This window comes from Ursus americanus, chromosome 5, assembly GCF_024610735.1.
Source record: "Ursus americanus isolate L20-20 chromosome 5, mUrsAme1.1.p, whole genome shotgun sequence".
In the NCBI taxonomy this organism is placed as follows: Eukaryota; Metazoa; Chordata; class Mammalia; order Carnivora; family Ursidae; genus Ursus; species Ursus americanus.
Window position 1 is genome coordinate 77,855,038 of NC_142131.1, and position 23,809 is coordinate 77,878,846.

Genomic DNA, 23,809 nt, shown 5'->3' on the forward strand with positions numbered 1-23,809 from the left:
AAGCTTAGGCAGTCACCCATTCCTGCTTTCCCCTTTTAATTTCTTCAGGATTGGTATTTAATTGTATTTTTCTCTTTTTTTACCCTGTATTAGCAGTTTTTAAATTGTATGTCCTTTGCTTGTAGGGAAGTTTCCTTTTTTTTTTTTTTTTTTTTTTTTTACAATGTCAGGATAAGCTTAGAGAGTACTCACTTAGTGAGATGATATCTCTGAGGTTAAGGGCATTCTCCTCTACTCTTTCCTCCCTCTACCTCTTGTTGGGAAGTCCTTGCAGATGAGCTTTGGGAAGAAATCTGTATACAAGGTAGGAAGGAAGTATCATGGAGGATCAACTGTTGATTGAAGTAGTCTGCGGAACAGGATGTAATAAAGCCACTATCAGGAAGGTCAGTTTATTTGTCTTAGCCAGTCTTTAATACATACGCTTCTATGTGTAGAAATTGTCAAGACTGACTTCAGTTCATGCAAAGACAGTTCATATATATGCTTTAGCACCAGTTCCTTAAGATCTATGATGCAAAGTTCTAGGGATCTGAGGTCATTGAATTCTAGACCCACAGTTACCTCATGCACTCCTCTGTTTCAGGGTGGTGAATGGGTGGTGAGTTCCTTTTGCCATTTGGAGGTAACCAGATAAGTCAAATGACTACTGATCATTTGCTTTTTAAAGAAAGCTTTTTTTTTTTCCCATTGTAAAATGAAACACGTAAAACCACACAGACAAATCTATTAATGAATTGTTATAAGGCCAAAAGCTTTGTAAAACCACTATCCAGGTCAAGAATTAGAACTTTTTCATCTACCCCAGAGGCCCTTCCATTGAGCTTTAATACCAAATTTTGTATATCCAAGCATTATAGTTTAGTCCCCTACCCCGTTTTTATTTAGTATGTTTTAATTTACAGGTTCCCCCTCTGTGTTGAACTTGGGTGGTTTGACTTGTGTCCCCACAGTCTCTGTTTTGCTTACTGAGACTCGTGCACTTCAGCATGTTTTTCATCCCCTGCAAATGGGCATCTGGATGCAGAGGCTTGATCAGGCTCATATTTAACCCCCCGGCAGGACTCAGGGTGGTGCTGTGCTTTGTCTTCAGACAGCACGTAAAGTCTGAAGGTCATCTTTTCTACTGATGTTCAGTCCCTAGAGCCATTAATTCCTTCAGGGTGCAAAATAGTGATATTCTGATCCTGTCATTGTTTTTCATTAAGTGAGCTACATCCATAAAGAGATGTTTTTCCTTATTTACTGATTGATTACCCAGTGTACAGGTTATATAGGGAAGGCAGAAAAGAACATTTGTTTATTTCCTTTTATTTACTAGTTTTCAATATAAACCATCATCCTTTGAGGGTGACTAATTAGGTTTTTTAAAGTGTCATCAGTAACTACTGTGTCTGAACTTTTGGGTTTCAGATGTACGTCATGAATTCTAATTATTACTTCTATTGTGGTGCTTAAATTGTCCTGTTGTTGACTAATGGGAGAGCTTCTTAAATGATTTCTGAGTTTTTAATACAATTGTCTTTGGTGGTTTCCTTGCAGTCTGGTACAGCAAGATTTTCTTGACTCATCTTGTGTATTTCCTGCCTCAAACCTGGAATATGTAATTTTTTCCAAGAAATCTGTTTGTTTGGTTTTTTTTTTTAGTTGGAAATCGTATTTTAAGACCAAAATATCCGTTGCTAGGAATGCTTGTTGCTATTGGGTTCGTCATCGTTTCTAGATCTTTCCACTGGACAGAGCTAGGAAATAGGACTATACATATTATATCTTTTCATCACATATATATATATATAGAGAGAGAGAGAGAGAAAGGGAGTCATACATATTTATGATGGAAGGATTATATTTTTGTGATAAATATACATGCTTAGTATAAAATATTTTTAAATATATAAAATATAATTGTATATGTACAGGTAAAATATAAAAGTATACTGATACTTTTGATTCAGATTTAGAATAGCAGGGATTTTTAGTTAACTTTTCTATAATTACATGTGTGTCTCCTTTAATACCGAGTGTCCTAGTTCTCAGGGACATGGGATGATAGAATTTGAATATCCTGTAATTACTTATTTGGTTTATCCCATATTACATTGCAGTCTCAGAATAACAGTACTAAAAACACTACCACTACTATGAGTACTGAAAGCAGGTAGAACTGCTTAGAATATTATTCCCATTCCCCATTCCCCACCCCACTCCCATTAAATAGTTGTACTCTATATTGTGAGAGTATGTAGTCATTACATACTGTCAGGCTTCCCATTTAACCTGCATACAGTCCCCATTTGGACTTTGTTTTCTAAGTAAGTGTATATTCAGTGCCTCCCACTAGTTCATTTATCTCTAATTATTTTGGTTTTCTGGAATCTTATTCTCTAGATGTTTCCTCAGGAAGGACTCATGGGAGCAATATTCTCTGAATTTCTTGCATGTTGATAACAGTTTGTATCCTTTATATTTGAATGTCAGTTTGGCTGAATGTAAAATCAGTGGCTTACATTCTTTCCTGAAATATTTCAATTTTGTGATAGGCTTTGATGACAGTCTAATTTTCTTTCATCTATTAATTAGTTGTTCTTTTTGCCTAGATGCCCAAAGGATTTTTTTTTTTTAAATCATTAATTTTACTGGCGGTTTTATTCTACCTTGATATTCTCAGGTACAGTATATTAAGAAAAATGTGTACATGTGTAGTTTGAATTTTTTTTCTTTTAATTTCAGGACAGTGTGGATAATAACATTCAGTATTCTGATTCCTTTGTGTTCTTTCAGAGATTTAGTCTCTGAATTTGCATATATGTCTCTTGAATCATTTTTTTAAAAGATTTTATTTATTTTTTGAGAGCGAGCACAAGTGGGGTAAGGAGCAGAGGGAGAAGCAGACTCGAGTGGGGTGAGGGGCAGAGAGAGAGAGGAAGAAGCAGACTCTCCACTGAGCAGAGAGCCCGTTGTGGGGCTCAGTACCGGGACTCCGGGATCATGACCTGAGCTGAAGGCAGATGCTTCACCGGCTGAGCCACCCAGGCGTCCCTCTCTTAAATCATTTTTAAAGCTAAAAAAAAAAAAAATTAAGGTATAGTTTACAGGAAAATAAAAATAAAATGCGGTAAAACTCACAACACTTTACTGTTGTACAGTTCTTTTATAAATACACACAGTTGTGTAACCACCACCACAGTTACAGTATGAGTTTCTTCACCCCCAAAAAACTTTCCCATGCACCTTTTTTTTTCTTTTTTTAAGATTTTATTTGAGAGTGAGAGAGAGAGCACGCGTGCACTCTCACAAGTGGGGGGAGGGGCAGAAGGAAAAGTAGATGCCCTGCTGGGCATAGAACCCCATGTGGGGCTCCATCCCAGAACCCTGAGATTATGACCTGAGCTGAGGTCAAGAGTTGGATGCCACCCAGGCAGCCCTAAAATGACTTCATTTTTTAGAGCTGTTTTAGGTACATAGCAACTGTGACACAGTATTATGCATGACTCCCCCCTCTTTCAATGTCCTCTACCAGAATGGTGCGTTTGTTACAATCGATGAACCTACATTGACTGACACATTATCATCCAAAGTCCATACTTTACATTAGGGTTCACTCTTGGTGTTGTACGTTTTATGGGTCTAGACAAATACGTAATGACGTATATCCACCATTATAAATCATAGTATTTTCACTGCCCTAAAAGTCCTCTGTGCTCTGCCATTTTGTCCTCCTTCCAAGCTCTCCCTGAACCCCTGGCAGCCAGTGAATTTTTTTTTTTTTATACCATTTTCATAGTTTTGCCTTTTCCAGAATGTCACATAGTTGGAATCATATAGTATGTAGCCTTATAGATTGACTTCTTTCACTTAGTAATGTGCATTTAAGTTCTTCCATGTCTTCCCATGGCTTGATACTTCATTTCTTTTTAGTGCTAAATAATACTCCATTGTCTGGATGTACTGCAGTTTATTTATCCATTCATCTACTGAAGCACATCTTTGTTGCTTCCAAGTTTTGGCAGTTATGAATAAAACTGCTATAAACATCCATGTGCAGGTTTTTGTGTGGATGTAAGCTTTCAGTTCCTTTGGGTAAATGCTAAGGAGTGCGATTGCTGGATCATATGGTAAGAATATGTTTAGTTTTGTAAGAAACCACTAAACTCTTCTAAAATGTCTGTATCATTTTGCATTTCCGCTAGCAGTGAATGAGACTTGTTGCTCTGCGTCCTTCCCAGCGTTTGATGTTGTTGGTGTTTGGGATTTTGACCATTCTAAATGGTATGTGTAGTGGTATCTCCTTGTTATTTTAATTTTCATTTCCCTGATGACGTGTGATTAGGAGCATCTTTTCATATGCTTGTATACTATCTGCCTGTTTACTTGGGTGAGGTGTCCACATCTTTTCCCATTTTTAAATTGGATTGTTTTCTTATTGTTGAATTTTAAGAGTTCTTTGTATATTTTGGATGACAGTTCTTCACCAGATAGGTCTTTGTGTTTTCTCCTAGTCTGTGGCCTCTCTTATTCCCTTGACAGTGTCTTTCACAGAGCAGAAGTTATTAATTCCAATGAAGTCTGGCTTATTATTGCTTTCATGGGTTGTGCTTTTGTTGTTATATCTAAAAAGTCATTGCAGAGCTAAATCATAGATTTTCTTCTGTGTTATCTTCTTATCTTATTATGGCTAAATCTGTAGTTCTTCATTTATTTGTGAGTTTTAAAAACGTCTTTTTTAAAGCATTCCGCTTTTGTGGTTATTCATTATTAAGTTCTTGGTAGTTTAGTTTTCCTTTACTGAGTTTTTCTAATTCTTATTTATGTTCTTTTATTGCTTTTATCATTTTCTTAATGCCAAACTTTTAGCTCAGTTTGAAATTGTAAGTCGTAGTTTTGGGGGCATGTTTGTGGTATGCTTTCCTTGTCTGTAGGGAGTTATTATGGTAACTTTTTAAAAAATATTTATTTACTTTTGGAGAGAGAGTGAGCACATGCGCATGGGTTCGAGAGCACACACATGGGGGGGTAGGGGCAGAGAGAGAATCTCAAGCTAAGTACAGAGCCCAACTCTGGGGCTGGATCTCATGACCCTGAGATCACGACCTGAACCGAAACCAAGAGTCAGACATTTTGATTGAGCCACCTAGGGGCCCCATATTTTGGTAACTTTTAAAAAATACTTAATAACTTATGAGATTTGAGCATATAGCTTTTCTGTTCATTTTTATTTAATCTTAGTTTTTCCGAAGTTCCTGAAGGTGTGATTCAGGATTGTGTTTCTAACTTCAGAGCTCCCTCTTCTGGTTTTTGCATTGAAACTTTCTGATTGTGTTCCCTTCTCTCATTTTTATTCGGACCTTTTTTTCCCCTTCATCTTTTTTATGCCTTTCTCACTAAATTTTAATTGTTTTTTTTGGAGGTCCCCCCCCCCCCAGTGAGGGACCTTGGCTGATCAGTTTGTGGAATTCCTGCTTTCACACTTACTGTGGACACTGCACTGAGCTCCTCCTGGTTGCAGCGATGTTTTCAGATGGGTGCTTCCAATGGACACTACCTGGATTCTCTCTTCTTAGTTCCGGTAGTTGGGTTTAAATATGTTGTCATGTAATTTATCTTCAATTTTCCTGTCTGCTTTTTGTTGCCTTTTCTCTTCTTTTTTCCCCTTTTGGATTAACTAGGTATTTTTGGTGAAATTGCATTTTATCTCCTTTGTTGACTAAGAAGCTATAATTCATTTAATAACGGTTGCTTTAGGGTTTATAATATAAAGTGTATCAAGAATATGATATTACTTCATATTTTGTGTAAGAGTCTTAACAACAATCTACTTCTGTTTCTTTTCTCCTGATGTTTGTGTCATTGCTGTCATATATTTTCCTTATACATGTTCTCTTTTTTTGTTTTTTTCAAAGATTTTATTTATTCATTTGACAGACAGAGAGAGAGCACAAGTAGGCAGAGCAGCAGAGGGAGAGGGAGAAGTAGGCTCCCCGCAAAGCAGGGAGCCCAATGTGGAGCTCGATCCCAGGACCCTGGGATCATGACCTGAGCCAAAGGCAGATGCTTAACTGCTGAGCCACCCAGGCGCTCCTCCTTATACATGTTCTAAATCTCACACTGTATTGTTATTTTTCCTTTAAAGGGTGAAGTATTAGGAAAAGTTGTTTTTATTTACCCACGTACTTACTGTTTCCAGTGTTCTTCATTCCTTTGTGTATAGGCAAGTTTCTGTTATCCTTTTTCTTCCCATTGAAGGACTTCCCATAATATTTCCTGTATTGGAAGTCTGTTAGTGATTTTTTAATTCATGTTTCATGTTTGAAAAAGTCTTACTTGCTGTATTTTTTTGCAAGATTTTTTTCTGGGTATAGAGTTCTAGGTTGACAGTTTTCATCTTTCAGTACTTTAAAGATCCTGTTCTACCATCTTCTTACTTGCATTGTTTTTGATGAGAAGTTTCCTGTTGTTCTTATCCTAGTTTTTTTTTTTTTTTTTAATGTATGTCCTTTCTCTGGCTGCTTTAAGACTTTTTCTTTATTACTGGTTTTAAGCAATGCGATGATGATGTACCTTGGTGTCTTTTTTTTCCTTCTTGTGCTTTGGTTTTGTTGAAGCTCTTGAATCTGTAGGTTTATAGTTGTCATGAAATTTGCAAAAGTTTAGGTCACTCTTCAAATAATTTTTTATGTTCTCCCTTCCCCCACCCACCTTTTTTGGAGTACAGTTACTTGTATCTTGAAGTTGTCCCACAGCTCACAAATCCTCTGTTTAATTTATTCCCTTTCCTCCCACCCCCTTTTGGACAGTTTTTATTGCTGTATCTTCAGTTTCATTAATCTTTTTTTTACAGTATCTAGTTTGCTGTTAATTTCATTCAGTATAGTGTATTTTTCATAACTTGAGTCTTAGAGTGGTTTTTTTTTTTAATCTTCCGTGCTTTTACTTAACATTTTGTCTCTGCCTTTTTGAGGGTATGTAACACAGTTATAATAACTTTTAATGACCTTATTTGCTAATTCTATCTTTATCATTTCTGGATTGCTTTGATTCCTTTCTACTCCCCCTACCCATTTCTCTTTTTCTCTCTTTTTGCATGCCTGGTAATTTTTTATTAGATACAGTGCATTGTGAATTTTACTTTTTTAGGTGCTAGATGTTTTTATACTCCTATAAATACTTCTGAGCTTTGTTGTGGGATGCAGTTAAATTATTTGGAAACAGTTTGATTCTCTCAAGGTTTGCTTTTAAGTACCACCTCTCTAAATTCTCTGAGTTAGGAAATTTTCTGTCTGGTGGAATTGTTCCCTTTGCTTTTTCAGTTTGTCCTCACTCCCCCATCTCTGGCCTCAGATTTTCTTCACATGCATTTGCTTATCGGTACTCAGCCGAAGACTCAGGACGGTCCTCAGATCTTTAGAGCGTTTTATCTGTGTGGCTCGCTCTCCTCTTTGGCACTAAGCCCTGTGAACTCTAGCCACCGTGGCGCCTCTGGACTGCCAGCTTCATCTCAGTTTGCATGGACTGCCAGACTCCACCTGGTTCCATCCCCCTGCACTACTCTGAGGAAACTGTCCAGGCAGAACAGTCTCAAAGGCTCACATTGTTTGTTTCCCATCTGTCAATGATTGTTGTCCTGTGCTGCCTGGTGTGTAATGTCTGAAACTCTGTTTTTCATATATTTGTTTGGTTTTTAGTTGTTTTACGTGGGAAGGTAAATCCAGTCTGTGTCACTCTATCTTTGTTTAAAGTGTAAGTCCATCATAGTTTTTTTTAAAGATTGTGTTTCTTAACTCCAGTATCTGAATCTCCTGGGAGTTCTGTTTTATTCTTTCTCTTCTTCTTTTGGTTTTTAATCCTTTGGTAAGTTTCATTGAATGCTGGAAATGATAGGAAATGGCAGAATAATTTGATGGTCTGTCTGGATGGTGTTTTCTTCTTCTGGAGTGGATTTGCTTTTGTTCTCAGCAGGCAGTTGTGGTAGGAGCAGCTGCCTATAATCTAATCAGGAATTCATCTCAGTTGAGTGTGGTGTTGAGTGGGTTGGCTTAGTGCAGGTCACACTTATTCCATTAGTAGGTCTTAACTGGAATCTTGGTGGCTTAGCAGAGGCTTTTTCCTTGGTGTTTCCTGAATTCCTGTGTTGTTTCCCCAGTGGTGGAAGAGGGATTCTGCAGTACAGAATCCTGCTTTGCTTAGCTCCTCACCCTCTCTGCTTTCGCCTCATTTATTTGCCTTTGCTGCTTATGATTCTCCATATTTTGCCAAAGGTAGTGTGGGATCTGTCCTGCCTACTTCTTCTCTTTGCTTCTCTTCTGAGTTATCTCTCATTTCTTTGCTGTCTTCGTAGTTCTCCAGTGCTTTCAAATTCATTTTTGTATTTTGTACCCTATTTTCATCTAGGAGGAGGATGATGGGTCAACAACAAATTATTCTATTGTTACAGGAAGCTGAAATTCAGATGCATACACATTTTTAAATTCTGCCTAAAGAATCTGCAGATACCAAACAATTTTCATGTTTCTCTTCCTGTGCTTCCGTTGTGTGGTGGCAGCATTGTCGTTCCCTGCTCTTGAGGTACATCCGTAGCCCACAACAACTCCTCGTTCAAGGCCCGTGAGCTGGCAGTGTGGGCTAGGGAAAACATACTAACCAGAGCCACACTCAGGAGCCTTCCAGGGAAAGGGTGCTTGGGTCTGGACTCCTTGGTAGTCTTTTTTTAATTTTCAGGACTGCATATATTTATCTCTAGAAGATAGCCCTGGGCTGGCCTTTTCACTTTTCGTACTTGGGGGAGCCTGTGACTGAGGACTTCCACTTTTAGGAATCTGTCCAGACTATTGGTTGGGGAGATAACTCCAGTCGTAGACATCACGCACTGGTGACAAGTGTGTGCTGACTCACCACTGCCACCATCTGCCCCGGACCTTTCCTCCTCATTCTTCAAGCCCACAGTACAGCTGGCATGCTGGGCGATGTTTCTCGATAGGTTTCCAGCCAAGGGTGTGTGTGGTTCAGAAGTATTGTTGTTGTAGTTTGGTGATCTGGATTTTGTGTCTCCGAGTCTTTGGCTTCTCTGAAAACATCACTGAGAACCTGTATGTGTTCATTTGCACCTTGAAGGATATCAGCTTTGCTAGGTTTCCTGCTTTGGGGAAGAAGTGGCACAAGTGTCTTCAGTTTGGCAAAACCAAGGTTGAGATTTTTTTATCTGCTCGCGCTCCTTGCTGTTGGCCACGCACCCTGCTCCAGCAGCAATTGGAGGTCCGTCCTCGGTAGCAGAGTAGCCGCCCGAGGGCAGCCACTGGAGCTGGCGGATGGCGACCAGCTGGGGCAGTGGCCCGAACTGTTCCCGCAGCATGGCCTCCAGCACCTCGGCCTGCAGGGCACCCAGAAGAGCAGGTGCAGGTGCCGCGTCCCTGGCGGAGGGTGGCAGGCCTCCTCGGTAGTCCTTAAATGATATTGGAATCGGGTGCCTTAGCTATAGGGCCACACATTAGCCTTTTCTAGTTTGTGACATTTTCTGACCTTTTGAAGGCTTCAGTTGAGTGTGAGTTTAGTTTAGTTTGAGTAAACTCTATTCATATTTTTCCATGGAAGAGTGGCAGACACTCTTTCTCAAATTCTGGATCACGTTCTTCTGATTTTTTTAAAGAGAATATTACATTTAGCTATTTTTGATGAGTGTAACTTTTGGTAAGTGTCACTCCAGAGTCAAGCAGCTTTCAATATGTTATCAGCTCATATAGCTCTCTGCCCTCTGAGTGACCCTGGTGTCTGCTTTAGGGAAGTTCAGAGTGGGGACAGGTAAACAGGAGGGGAGGGAAACTCAGGTGGAGGCAGGATATCTGGAATAGGAGTTTTGAGGCCATCACTTATTACTGGAAATCACTTACATGTTATTCACTCATTTATTCTGAAACTTCTGATGTGGTAGGTGATGGGACATAAGATTGTAGGCTGTAGCAGAAGAGTCCCACAAGAAGAGAATTGTAAAACCATGATCAATACAGGACAAAAAAGCCTGACCTGTTATCTTTTCTTTAAGATGATCTTAGCCAGCCTGGCAGGATCAGGGAAAGCATCCTAGAATAGCTAGCAGACTACTGAGTTAATGATATTAGCCAGGGGAAAGTGGAGTTAAGCGCATCTCAGGAAGAGGGGACCTGGAGAACCTAAAAAAGCATACAGTAGAGGTCTCCCTTCATCCCCCGACCCCCGCCCATTACACCTCCCAGCATGCACACATGCATTCACACACAGGGTTAGTACTTTCTTCTGCATTCCTCTGGACTCCATCCATGCATATAGAAATATAGATTCTTATTCCACACCTCATTTTTAATTCAAAAGAGAATATATTATATACATATTTCTGCACTGTGCTTTTTTTCATGTGTAGTATTCACAATACAGTAGTATTGTGGCGAGATTTCTAAATAAGGATATAGACAGCTCTCCTGTAACCATATTTCTGCCTCTGTAATTTAATTAGTACTATAGTGATGGTCAGTCTGTGACAAGCTACAGTGAATAACCTTGTAGATTGGTTTGCATCTCTCCTAATACATCTGTAGGTCAATGTATATAATTTTGACAGATGATACTTGGCTATTTTTTTTTTTTTAATAATGACATTTAGAATCAACTTATCTAGTCCTGGCATTTTTATCACGATCATGTTATTTTATAAATTAGGATGATTTATAGAAGTCTCTCTGTTTGTTCTTTTTGTATCCTTAAGTCTAATGTACTTCTTATTAGATTTATTCGTAGGTATTTTACCTTCTGGTTCTTATTATAAATAGGGTCTTCTATTATTTTTTTCATCTGACTATTGTATACATACAAATTATTGTTGTCTGTATGTAATTTTGTTTGTTCTGTTACGCTATAATTTTTTTTAATGTAACAGTCTTACTGAGATATAATTCACATATCCTACAATTCACTCAGTAAAGTGCACAGTTCGGGGGTTTTAGTTTATTCAGAGTTGTGCATCCATTACCACAGTCACTTTGAAACCACTTAGCACCTCAGAAGAAACCCTGTACTTATTAGCAGTCGCCTCCCATTTCCCTCCCATCCCCTAGCCCTAAGTAACCAGTAATTTATTTTCTGCATTTATAGATTTGCCTGTTGTGAACATTTTGTATACGTGGAGTCATATCACATTTGTGACTGCCTTCTTCATTCGCATAATGTTGTAGCACGTGTCAGTACCTCATTCCTTTGAGTGGCTGAATAATACCCTGTTTGCGGGTATCATCCCATTTATTTATCTGTGGAAAGGCACACTCCCGTGTGTTTCCTGTCCTCTCAGTGCTCTGTTACGGTCCTTCACTTAGACACCGGATGTGTGGGTTCTCCACACATCAAGTTATTCTCTGACACCATCTCAGTTCTGACTGTAGTGTCAGGTACCACAGGTTACGGGTTCAGTCCCATGAGACTGTCCCCCCCCCAACTTCAGATGGTAATCACAAGTCCAGGTTGTTACCTTGTGCTTCTGACTGAGGAGCTATAAATCCAGAGGTTCTCAGGACCCCCTCCTTGGGTTTCATTTGCAGTATTGGCTCACAGAACCAGGAAAAGAGTTTACTTACTAGATTACTTGTTTATGATAAAAACTCAGGAACAGCCAATTGCAAGAGATGCATAGGGCAAGGTGTAGGGAACAGACAAGAAACTTCCATGTTCTTTCTAGACCCCCTCAGCCTCCCCATAGCTCCCTGTATTCTTCATCTTGGAAGCGCACAACTCCGTAGGTGAGGGATTCCTTCAGAGGCTTCATTAGGCACGGTTGATTAAATCTGGTGATTAGTCTCACCTCCTGCCCCTCTCTCCTCCCTGGTTTTGTGGGGGAGTGGGAGAAGGGGCTTGGTAGGGACTGAAAGTTGCAACCCTCTTATCCTGTTTGGCTTCCCTAGCAACCAGCCCCCGTTCCTGGGGGCTTTAAAAAAAGTCACCTCATTTAATGTTAAACTGGTGTCCTTGAAAGTGCACCTATGATAACAAAAGACACTTTACTGCTTAATCACTTAGGAAATTCCGAGGGTTTTAGGAGCTCCATGGAAACAGAGGTGAAGACCAAATGTATAATTCTTTTCTTTTTCTTTCTTCTTCTTTTTTTTTTTTTTTAAGATTTTATTTATTTGAGAGAAAGAAGAGAGACAGGGAGTGTGTGCGTGCAGGTGGGGGGAGAGAGAGGGACAAGCAGACTTCGTGCTGAGCAGGAAGGCCAACATGGGCTCAGTCTCAGGACCCTGAGATCCTGACCGGATTTGAAACCAAGAGTCTGATGCTTAACTGACTGAGCCACCCAGGTGCCCCCCAGATGTGTAATTCTTGTTATAAATAAAGTAGCACAGATTATTTCTATGTTTTGGCTCTAAAGAATAATGCTGCTCTGAACAGTTGTATACAAGTTTTTATGTGGGCCTTTTCATTTCTCTCAGGTGAATACTTAGAAGTGGAATAAATGCATCATACGGTAAATGCTTAAATTTTTGAGTAACTGCCAGACTGTTCTCCAAAGTTTCTGCATCATTCTATATTCTAAACCAGCCCTGTAGGAGGGTTCTCATTTCTCCACTCCTTGGCATCAATTGTTACATCTGTCTTTTTGATTGAGCCATCTTAGTGGGGGTAAAAGAAGTATTTCACTGTGGTTTTCATTAGCATTTCCCTGATGGCTCAGGAAATGGAGCATCCTTGTATGTGTGTATTGGCCATTTGTTTGTCTTCCTTGGAGATGATATGAACTTTTGCTAATGAGAAACTGCGCAATGAGTGAATGGGAGAAGTGTAAAATGATGATCTATTTCTCTTTCATTGTAGGGAATCAAGTTCAAAAGCGAAACATGCAGTTAAAACTGTAAGGATTCTAACCTTTAATGTTTTTAGAATCTCTCTTAACCTTAGATCAGTTAGAAAATAGAAAAATCTTTTATAGCAAAAAAAAGAAAGTTTGAAGGTCTATAGTTCAATCATTTTTCCCTTTTTTCTTTTTAAAATCACATTAAAGAATCATGTATAGTTCAACTCACTTTGATTCCTGTTTCTTTATATTAACGCAAATGCGATGTAATGGTAGTTACACTGGGTGATGGAATTTTAGTATTTTTAAACAGTGCTGAACTCTTTAAAGCATGTTCATTTAAAAAATAAATTTATTAACTGGGTGCCTGGCTGGATCAGTCAGTGGAGCACGTGACTCTTGATCTTGGGGTTGTGAGTTCAAGTGGAGATTACTTAAAGTCTTTAAAAAAATTAAGTTTTTTAGAAAAGTGTAAGAGGCATAACTGGCTAGGTGTTAGTCACTGAGCTTTGCAACAAACATTTCCTTTTCGTCATGTCAAACAGTTACTAAACGGTAGAACTCCTTGGCAGTAGAGCACAGACTGCCTTGGGCGTCCCCTGACGGGAGTGTGTCCCTGTGGTCATCTGCGTCACACCGCAGCAGTCATTAGGTATCAAACCTGATAGTCTCACCTTTCTCTCTAGTTTTTTCCCTAATACGTGCCTCAGTCTTTCCATTCTCAGGTTCTAGGCTTTTTACCTTCCAGCCTAACCTTATTTTACTTAAGCTAGGTCTGTTTAATTTGAGCAAGCTGCATTCTTTCATTGCATTTAAGGCCGGAATTCCTTCCCACCAGAGTTTAATGAGTGTACCTTTGCAGTTGTGTTTTACTTCATGGATTGAAACTTCCATTTGTTAACTCACATGCTTTGGTGTGTTAAGTATGTTTCCTTTCCTGTCAACTTTACTATGTTTAAATTAAGCGCTATCAATGTATTTGATCTGCCAACTGTTCTCTTTAGCCCTTCCTGTAATTCATGTAATTTAATCGGGGCCCTTTTCTCCCTGGTAATCCTGTTTGCCATTCTCACAACACAGTCTTCTTCCTTTTTCGAAGTTGCACTTCACCTAGCTATGAGCCTAAAATCCTGGTCGTTAACTTCATCAGGAGTTGTGAGTGGGGAAAATGTCAACTAGCCATCTTTTCCAATTACAGTGGAGTCTTGTTTTCACAGTAGTTATATTCTGTGTAGTCTCCTGGAGCATGGGATTAGCAGATACTGACTGAACCATTGCTCTCACAGGGGATACATGGTTAGATTCCTTTGAACCTCTGGCCACAACATTTTCATCAGCTGATCAGTACATAAGCTTGTGTTAGGTTTATTTTTTTTAAGATTTTATTTATTTGTCAGAGTGAATGAGCACAAGCAAGGGGAGCAGCAGGCAGAGGGAGAAGTAGGCTCCCTGCTGAGCAAGGAGCCCCATGTAGGACTCGATCCCAGGACCCTGGGATCATGCATGACCTGAGTGGAAGGCAGACGCTTAACTGACTGAGCCACCCGGGTGTCCCTTGTGTTAGGCTTAAAGACATTTTATTTAATGTATGTCGTCAGCTCATTAACCTTGAACACGTGGACACTGTAACTGATGCCTGAAGGAAGCTTACCTAAGATACTGGACACGTCACGGCCTTGTGCTTAACATTTCAGCATCATGCTTGGGGACCATTTAAAACCCCCAGATCACCCACAAAAAGCACAAATATGCAAAAACTGTGGCACTAAATAGTGAAAAAGGCAGTTGTTCACATTGTGAAAGGTGGAGCAAGAGGCCAGAATGCTGCCTTGTTGGACCTCATCTGGGAGCTGTTGGGTGACTGCTATCTCTGCCACTCTGCATTTTTGTGAATGAATGAGTGACAGCTACAGGAACTGCTTTTGGGTTTACTAGTCAACATGAGGGAGTAGAATTCACAAATACAGTCTGGGAATAATGGAGATCAACTGTAGTTGCTGTTTCTTCTAAAATGTCAGTTTTAGAGATTCAGTCAAGATTTTTCCTCGTTTTTTCTAAATCTGCATATGTGGAGGTAACAGTTTTGATTTCTTCGTAGGTATGTTAATTACACCTGGTCCCTTTAGTGTTTGCTAATTGCCCCTCTGATTTCAGGGAACACTAGATTCCCCCTGTCTCCTGGTATTTAACAGTAAAGGATTCTGGACACTTTAGAATGGAATTACTTCTCAAAACACACCTCTTAATTTAGGTCGGGATAATCCCAGCATTTCTCAAGTCACAAAGCTACTTAAAATTGAATGCAAATTTTTGGGTGCATATGAAAATGTACAATTTTATGGAGAAGTAAAAAGATAACCTTATAATTTCAAAAGGTGACTGTCCTTTGTTCACTGACCTCTCTCAAAAATTAGAGACCTTAATTTCTTAGATTACATAGTTTCACCAATAGAGATTTATCTAATTGAGGAATTGTGATAGGTCAAAGGATAGTCACATTTAAACTTTTAGTAGCTGTTATAGGATTGGTTTCAAAATACAATGGTAGTTTTCCCATAATGAGTGAGTGCATCTGTCAGCCTTCTTAGCCTTGTGGATACTGGATACTAATCTTATTTTGCTATTTACCTAAGTAGAAATGACTATTTTATTGTTTAAATTTGCATATGTTTTATTACTGAAATCAACATTTTAAAAATAACTGATCCTTTGTTTATTCTTGAATAATTTACTGTTCTTATCTGTTCATTTTCCTGTTTTTGTTTTACTTTTTGTTTTATTTTTCATCATGGAACTTACGTAAAAAATCCTGAGCTTAGGGACTTTGTATTTACCATTCTGTCCCCACACCAGCACATCAGTCACTGAAAGTTGACTGAATAAATGAATGTTCTCTCTTTGATTGCCATACATGTTGGCATCTCCACATTATAGAGGTTTTGAATTTAAATGAATTCAAACCTGACAGTGTTTTCATTTTTGGATTCTAGGTTTTGAGTTATGTTTAGAAATAATTATCTTCCATTACTTTTCTGGTTTTTGGCATTTAGAAATTTACTTCAGTTTTACTTTTCTGTATATGGTAGAGATCTGAGTCTTCCCTCTCCCTTCAACCCTGTATGATTGATGTATTTATACATGACTCCTTATACTTGATTTTCCCCTGCTTTCCTTCTTCAAGACTTCTTGGTTTCCTTTCTGGTTACCTTCTTGATTGAGAATTTTGTATCTTTCCTATTAAGTTCAAGTATAAAAATGCATTTCTCAAGCCCTTCTACCTTTTTTTGTTAATTGGTGTCTTGAGGATGAAACATACAAAACATGCAATCAATATTTGTGATGTTTTAAGTATTTATATTGAATATTAGCTGTGTGCTTTAGTTTTATGAACTGAGAAGTAAATAAATTTGTTTTACAAATAGGTCGTAGATTCTAATTATTACAGGAATTCTAATTATTAGAATTAGGTCGTAGATTCTAATTATTACAGGATTCTAATTATTAAGGAAAGACACTGTCTCAGATCAAGATCGATTTTATTACACAGCTGTATTGAGGTATAGTTGACGTGTAATAATCAGCATGTATGCAGAGTGAATGATGCGATGCTATATTTGGATCTGTGTGTACATCTTTGAAACCATCACCACATTCAAGGAACATATCAATCATTCCTCCAGATTTGTAATTCCTTTTCCCTACCTCCTTCATTTCTCCATCCCCTTCCCCAATCCCAGGCAGTCACTGTTATGCTTTTTTTAACCAAGATTGATTTACATTTTATAGAATTTTTATATAAAGGAAGTGATACAATATGTCCTTTTTTTTTCTTTTTGGTCTAGCTTCTCTACTTATTTTGATATTCATCCATGCAATTGTGTTTTTAATAGTTCATTCTTTTTATTACTATTCCATTATTTGGATATGCCAGCATTTGTTTATCCTTTTACTTGTTGAACATGTTTGGATGATTTCTAGTATTTGGCTATTATAAATAAGGTTACCTTTATGTACAATTCTTTGTAGAGGGTATAACTATTATTTTTCTTAGGCAAATACCTGAGAATGAATCTGATCGTAAGGAAGTTAAGGTTTAACTTTTTAAAAAACTCAAACTGTTTTTGCAAAGTTTTCCTCATTTTACATTCCTACTAGATATCTTTGATCCATATCCTCACCAACACTTGGCAAGGCAAGTCTTTTTAATTTTAGCCATTCTTCTGGGTGTGTAGTAGTATCTAATTGTGGTTTTAATTTGCATTTCCCCAACGATGCTGATGTTGAGCATCTTTTTCATGTGATTATTTGCCATCTGTATGTCATCTTTGGTGAAGTGTCTGTTCAAATGTTTTACCTGTTTTTGAAAATTGGGTTGTGGGCACCTGGGTGGCTCAGTTGGTTAAGCATCTGCCTTCAGCTCAGGTCCTAATCCAGGGATCCTGGGATCGGGCTCCTTGCTCAGCAGGGAGCCTGCTTCTCCCTCTCCCTCTGCCCTTGCTCTCTCTCACTCTCTCTCACATGCTCTTTCTCTCTAATAAATAAATAAAATCTTTAAAAAATTGGGTTGTTTTCTTAATTATTGTGTTTTGAGAGTTCTTTTTATAATAAGTCCTAAAATCAGGTAGTGTTAGTCTTCCAGCTTTGTTCTTTTTTCAGAGTTGTTTTTAATTTTAAGGCCTCTGAATTTCCATGTGAATTTTAGAATCAGTTTGCCAGTTTCAGACATGCTGGCATTTCGATTGTGACTGTGTTGACTCTCTATAAACCAATTTAGGGAGATATAATATCTTAATGATATTGAATCTTCTGATCTGTGAACACTGTATTCTCTCTACTTATTTAGGACTTTTTTGATTTTTTTCAGGGTGTTTTATAGTTTTTAGTACACAGGTCCTGCATATTTTTGGGGGGTTAGATGTGCCTCTGTTTCATAATTTTGATTCTATTGTAAATGTTATTTTAAATATCATTTTCTGGTTGTGTGTTGCTGTATATAAAGATAGAATAGATATTTTGTATATTGATATTTTATTCTACAACCTTGCTAAACTCACTTATTAGTATTTTTATAGATTCTTAGGATTTTACATAGATGATTATGCCATTTGCAGATAAACATGACTTCTGTCTTTACATTTTAAAATTTTTCTTGTGTTATTGCATTGGCTAAAACTTACAGCATAATTTTGAGTGGGAGTGATGATAGCGGCCATATCTTGCTTTGTTTCTGATCTTAGAAGGAAAGCATTCATTCCCTTGTCACTAACCTTCTTATTGATGCCCTTTGTTAAGATTGAAGAAGTTTTGTTTTATTCTTAGCTTACTAAGAGAGCTTTTTTTAAAATTTAATTCATGATTTGATTAAGTGCTGATTTTAAATGTTGATTTTGTCAGAAGCTTTTCTATTTCTACGTAGGTGATTCTCTTTTCTAAGAAAAGTTTTTTGAAACATTTTTTTCCCAAGTGTTTAACAAACCTTCGATTTCCTGGCACATATCTTACTTGGTCATTATCCTATTAATATATTGTTGGATTTGATTTGTTAGAATTTCATTAAAATTTGCATTTGGGCTCATGAAGGATTTGATTTGTAGTTTTTTTATACTAATTTTATTTGGTTTTGGTATCAATGATGTTGGCCTCATAGAATGAATTGGAAAGTATCTTTTTGTTTTCAGTTTTCTGGATCAATCTGTAGACTTGTTATTAGTTCTTCCTTAAATGTTTGGTTCGGTTCACCAATGAGCCTCTCTGGTTCTCGAATATTGTTTGTGGGAAGGTTTTTATCAAGTATATTTATAATGTTATGCTACCAGTGCTACCGTCCATCTCCATAGCTCTTTTCATCTTGTAACTTGCCTTCATATTTTTGCTGGGTTGCTAGGTTCATAGGATTTTTTTTCTTTCAGTACATTAAAGATTTTGTTCTGCCGTCTTCTTTCTTATATTGTTTACAAGAAGAAGTCTGCAGACATTTTATCTTTGTTTCTCTGTGTAATTATTTTTCCTTCTACAGCTCTTAAGATTTTCTCTTTATTATTTGCTTTAAGCCAATGATGAAGATGTGCCTTCCTGTGGTTTTCTTTCTTGTTCTTCCTGGAGTTTTCAGGTACTTGGGGTTCATTGAGCTTTTTGTGTCTGGGTTTATAGTTTTCATCATAAGTGGAAAATTTTCTGCCTCTCTTCATCATCATCTTTTTTTTTTCTTTTTGGTAATAGCTTGAGATATAATTTACATAATTCACCCACTTAAAATGCACGTTCAGTGGTTTTGTATATTCACAGAGTTGTGCAGCCATTACCACAATCAATTTGACATTTTCATTGTCTCCAAAAGAAACCCTGTACACATTAGCAGCCATTCTCCATTTCATCTCAGCTAGCCAGCCCTTGGTAAGCATTGATCTTTTTTTCTGTCTCGGTGGATTTGTTACTATTCTGGACATTTCAGATAAATGGAATCCTATAATATGTGGTCACCAGCTTTTTCCATTTAGCAAAATGTTTTTAAGGTTTATACATGTTTTAGCATGTGTTACTATTTCCTATATTGTTGTATGAATTAACCACATTTTATTTATCCATTAATCTGTTGATGGGCATTTGAATTGTTTCTGCTTTTTGACTCTTAATAATTCTGCTGTGAATACTCATGTGTAAGTTTTTGTGTAGAATCATGTTTTCCTTTCTTTTGGGTATATACGTAGGAATGAATTGCTGGCTGAGGTGGTAACTTGTGTTTAACCTTTTTGAGGAGCTGCCATACAATTTTCCAAAGTGGCTTCATTACTTTATATTTCTACCAGCATTGTATGAAGGTCCCAGTTTCTCTACTCCTTGGCAGTACTTGTTATCGTCTTTTTTAGTACAGTCATCTTAGTGTGTATGAAGTGGTGTATCATTGTTCTTTTTGATTTGCCTTTCCCCAATGGCTGTCAATACCGAACATCTTTTCAGGTGCTTGTTGGCCACTTGTATATCTTTTTTGGAAAAGTACCCGTTTGTTCTTTGCCCACTTTTAAATTGAATTATTTGTCTTTTCTTACTGAATTGTATCAGTTCTTTATATATTCTGGATACAAATGTCTTAATAAATTTATGATTTTCAAGTATTTTCTCCTATTCTGTGGTGTGTCTTTTCACTTTGTTGATGGTGTTCTTTGAGGCACAAAAGGTTTTAATTTTGGTGAAGTACAGTTTAACATATTTTTTTGTTGCTTGTGCTATATAAATATATCATATCTAGCAAACCATTGCATAATCTCGGGTCATGAAGATTAATGCCTCTGTTTTCTTCCAAGAGTTTTTGAGTTAATTTTTGTATATGGTGTGAGGTAAGAGTTTAACTTTATTCTTTTGCATGTGGATGTGTAGTTGTCTTTGGGTTTATTTCTTTTTTTTTTTTTTTAAAGATTTTATTTATTTATTTGACAGAGATGGAGACAGCCAGCGAGAGAGGGAACACAAGCAGGGGGAGTGGGAGAGGAAGAAGCAAGCTCATAGCGGAGGAGCCTGATGTGGGGCTCGATCCCATAACGCCAGGATCACGCCCTGAGCCGAAGGCAGACGCTTAACCGCTGTGCCACCCAGGCGCCCCTAGGTTTATTTCTTAAGATTTTTTTTTTTCTGTCCCCAACTCATACTTGTTTTGGGGACTCCAATTACAAATATATTAGGCTGTTTTAAGTTGTCCAAGAATTCATGGATGTGACTTTTTTCAGTATTTTTCTCTCTCTGTTTCATTTTGGGTAATTTTATTGCTGTACCTTCATTTTAGACATGGTGTTTAACTTTAGAAGTTAAGTTTGGGTGTCTATGCTATCTTGTATCTCTGCTTATGTCTGTGCTTATCATGTATCTTCTGGCTTCTGACCATATAGAATACAGTTACAGTAGCTTCTAATAACTGTCTACTGATTATATCATCATTATCTCTTCTGGACTGGTTTTGATTGTTTTCTCTCTTCATTAGGGCTGTTATTTTCCTCCATTGCATGCCTGGTAATTTTTTATTGGGTGCCAGATATTGTGAATTTTGCCTTGTTGGGTGATGCGTATTTTTGTATTCCTATAACCTGAATTGAGCTTTGTTTGGGGATACAGTTAGAAACAGTTTAATTCTTTTGAGGCTTGCTCTTTAACTTTCTTAGGTGAGACCAGAGTGGTCTTGAGTCTAGGGTTCATTTTCTAAGTCCAGGACCTCTTGAGTTGTGAGATCTTTTCCTCTGGTATTTGGGAACACGATCTAGCCTTAGCTCTGTGTAAATCTGGGGATTGTTGTTTCTACTCCTTTTGGGTGTTCCTCTGGCTCAGGCAATTTCTCACATTTTTATACTGATCAATACTCAGCTGAAAACTTGGGGGGACCTTTTCCCATCTCCAGACTTCTCTGCTCATCTCTCTCCTCTCTGGTACTCTGTCTTTGTAAATTCTAGTCATCTTGGCTTCCCTGTCTCCAGAACTTGGGGGAGATCACTGTGCTGCCTGTGGGATTCCCTGCCTGTGCTGCTGTCCACAAGCTGAGACAATTGTAGGGCCTGCCTTGTTTGTGACCTTCAGGGGTCACTCCTCTGCACTAGTTGATGTCTGATTTCTGAAATTTGTTGATTCATGTATATTGTCTGGTATGGTAGTTGTTTAGGTAGGATGGTAAATTTGGTCCCTGTTACTCCATCTTGATTAGAAGTCTCAAGATTGCTTTTTCAGCCAATAGAAAATCAGTTCTTAAAGACTAGTGTATTTCCATTACATCTGTTTGTTTTATTCTTTCTTAGACTAGATCCTGGACCATTAAAGAGATTGGGGGAAAGTTCTTAGTTCTTAGATGGATTGGTAGAAATGGTTGTCATCTTATTAAGATGTATCAAAGTACTGATTTAATGTTGCATTGAAAGAAATTATTCTTTTCTTAGTTACTGAATCCTGTGTTACTGTTTGATTATATATTTATGACTTCATAGCTTTAACATTTCTGGGCAAGTATTTTTACTTGTGATTATTCAGTACGGCTTTTTTTTTTTTTTTTTTTTTTTTTTTTTTAGTTACATGATTCTTGATGCAATTACCCCTTGGGTACACTGGTCTTAAAACTTTGCTGAGAATGTATTATTTACCTTTTGTTTTCAGGCAGAATTCTTGTTTCCAAGAGTGTAGATAGGAACAGCTTCTGAGATACTGGATTTGATTTTTTTGGCATAATTCTAAATTAATCCTGGTAAATACTGGATTTATCTTCAGTGGAAGTTATTTGTACCTTTTCTTTCGTGTCACAGCTATGGCAGCTTTAAAGGATAAAGTCTTAACTGTTGTGCTCTTAAAAATGATGATGCAGTCTAAATGTTGAGTTCTTTTTTAGTTTGCTAAGGAGAATTTATAACCTAATCGTAGCTTTTTCCTATTAAACCCTTCCTCACAATTTTTTTTGTATGATAAATTATTACTCATTGAAACATGTAAATGTTACTTAATCCAGGGACCAGATTGTAGAGGACACTATATAATCCTTTCCCCATTTTTTTTTTTTCTCTTACAGGAAAAGTAAGAAGCTTAAGCTCATCTTTGTGGTCACTAACTCACTTGACAGCTTTGCATCTGAGTGACAATTCCCTGTCCCGCATTCCTTCAGACATTGCCAAGCTTCACAATCTGGTGTATCTGGACCTGTCCTCTAATAAAATTCGGAGTTTACCGGCAGAACTCGGAAACATGGTATCACTCAGGTGTGCAGATTTGACTTCCTTTATGACTTTGTACCCCCTAAGAACAAAATAGAGCATTTATTTTGCCGGGAAACAGCACTACCAATTAAATGGTATTTGAACAAAAGCAAACCTTACTATATCCTTTATGTAAAGTTTTCTGGGAAAATTGAATGTCAACTAATAAATAAATCCAGTAATTCATTGCCTAAAATTTGTTTTATTGCTTTATTTTGTGTAATATACTTTATTCTTAAACAAGATTTTTGGACAAAGTGGAGGTCAACAAATAGAAGGCAGTTAGTTATGTTATCACACATACACACTCACCTGTGACAGCTGGTTGTGGTGCTTTTCCCTCTTAAATTCTGGTCTGGGGTACCATACCGTGGCTAACACAGGGTCCTAAGGACCACTGCTGATGAGTGAAACCTTTTTGGCCATCCCCGGGCTTGTATGCGTGATAGTAATGAAGCCTGGACTTGAAAGCAGCTAGAATTAGTCATTGGATTTGGGGGACTATAGTATGGAATAGAGGAGGTAGATAGGCCATGGAGTCACACAGTTCAATTTGGAATCCTGACTTTGCCATTTACAAGTTGTGTGATTTTGGGCACACTCCTTAACCTTGCTGAAAGTTTTGTCCTGTGTAGAGTTGTTGTATAATATTTACCCAGGCAGGGCTGAGATTAGATGTATCTGAAATAATGAGTAAGAAACTACTAGCACCCTGCCTGACACGTATTGTATGTATTTAATAAATGGTAATTGCTATTATTTTATTATCTCTGTTTTGTAACGTAGATGGAACCTACCCAAGTTGAATGTAAAGCTCATTTCCAGTTATTATGTTAATCCTGTTGGAAAAGCTTGCCCCATTTCATATTACCTGCCTTTTCTCTGATTCCACTGGCTTTTTTGCTGCCTTCTACCATTTGCTGCATAATAAAAAGGAATAAGGACATTGTGAGAGTTTCTTTATTGCTCCTAGTCCAGCCTTTTGACATTGTTTTAGGCTTAATTACTGAGTATATACTATGACCATTTTTTTTTAATCTCCTTAAAAGACTTCCTCTCCCATGTGATATATCTGGAAATAAATGAACAAATGATTTAGAACTAGTTGTTCCTGTTTGGTGTATGGCCTCACCAACCTCTGGTTCACTAAGTAATAACCAAGGTTCATTTAAATTCCAAGAACCAGGGATTATATAAGTAGTACTTATTCACATTTAAAAATTGATAAATAAAACTTACTGGAGAAAATTTTAAATGTCTCAACGTTGGGTCTTTTTTTTTCCCTACT

The 23,809-nt window shown here is 37.6% G+C and overlaps 1 protein-coding gene and 1 pseudogene across 2 annotated transcripts in view; one reads left to right on the forward strand and one right to left on the reverse strand.

Moving 5' to 3' along the window:
• CNOT6 (CCR4-NOT transcription complex subunit 6) overlaps positions 1-23,809 on the forward strand; it is a 68,826-nt gene that overhangs the window by 23,247 nt on the left and 21,770 nt on the right. For both annotated transcript variants that reach the window (XM_045795011.2, XM_045795010.2), the window contains exon 3: positions 22,338-22,524. In XM_045795011.2, coding sequence (XP_045650967.1) covers positions 22,338-22,524 — 187 coding nt within the window. The remainder of the gene's footprint in view (positions 1-22,337; positions 22,525-23,809) is intronic.
• On the reverse strand, positions 966-20,586 carry LOC123790505 (factor in the germline alpha pseudogene; annotated as a pseudogene).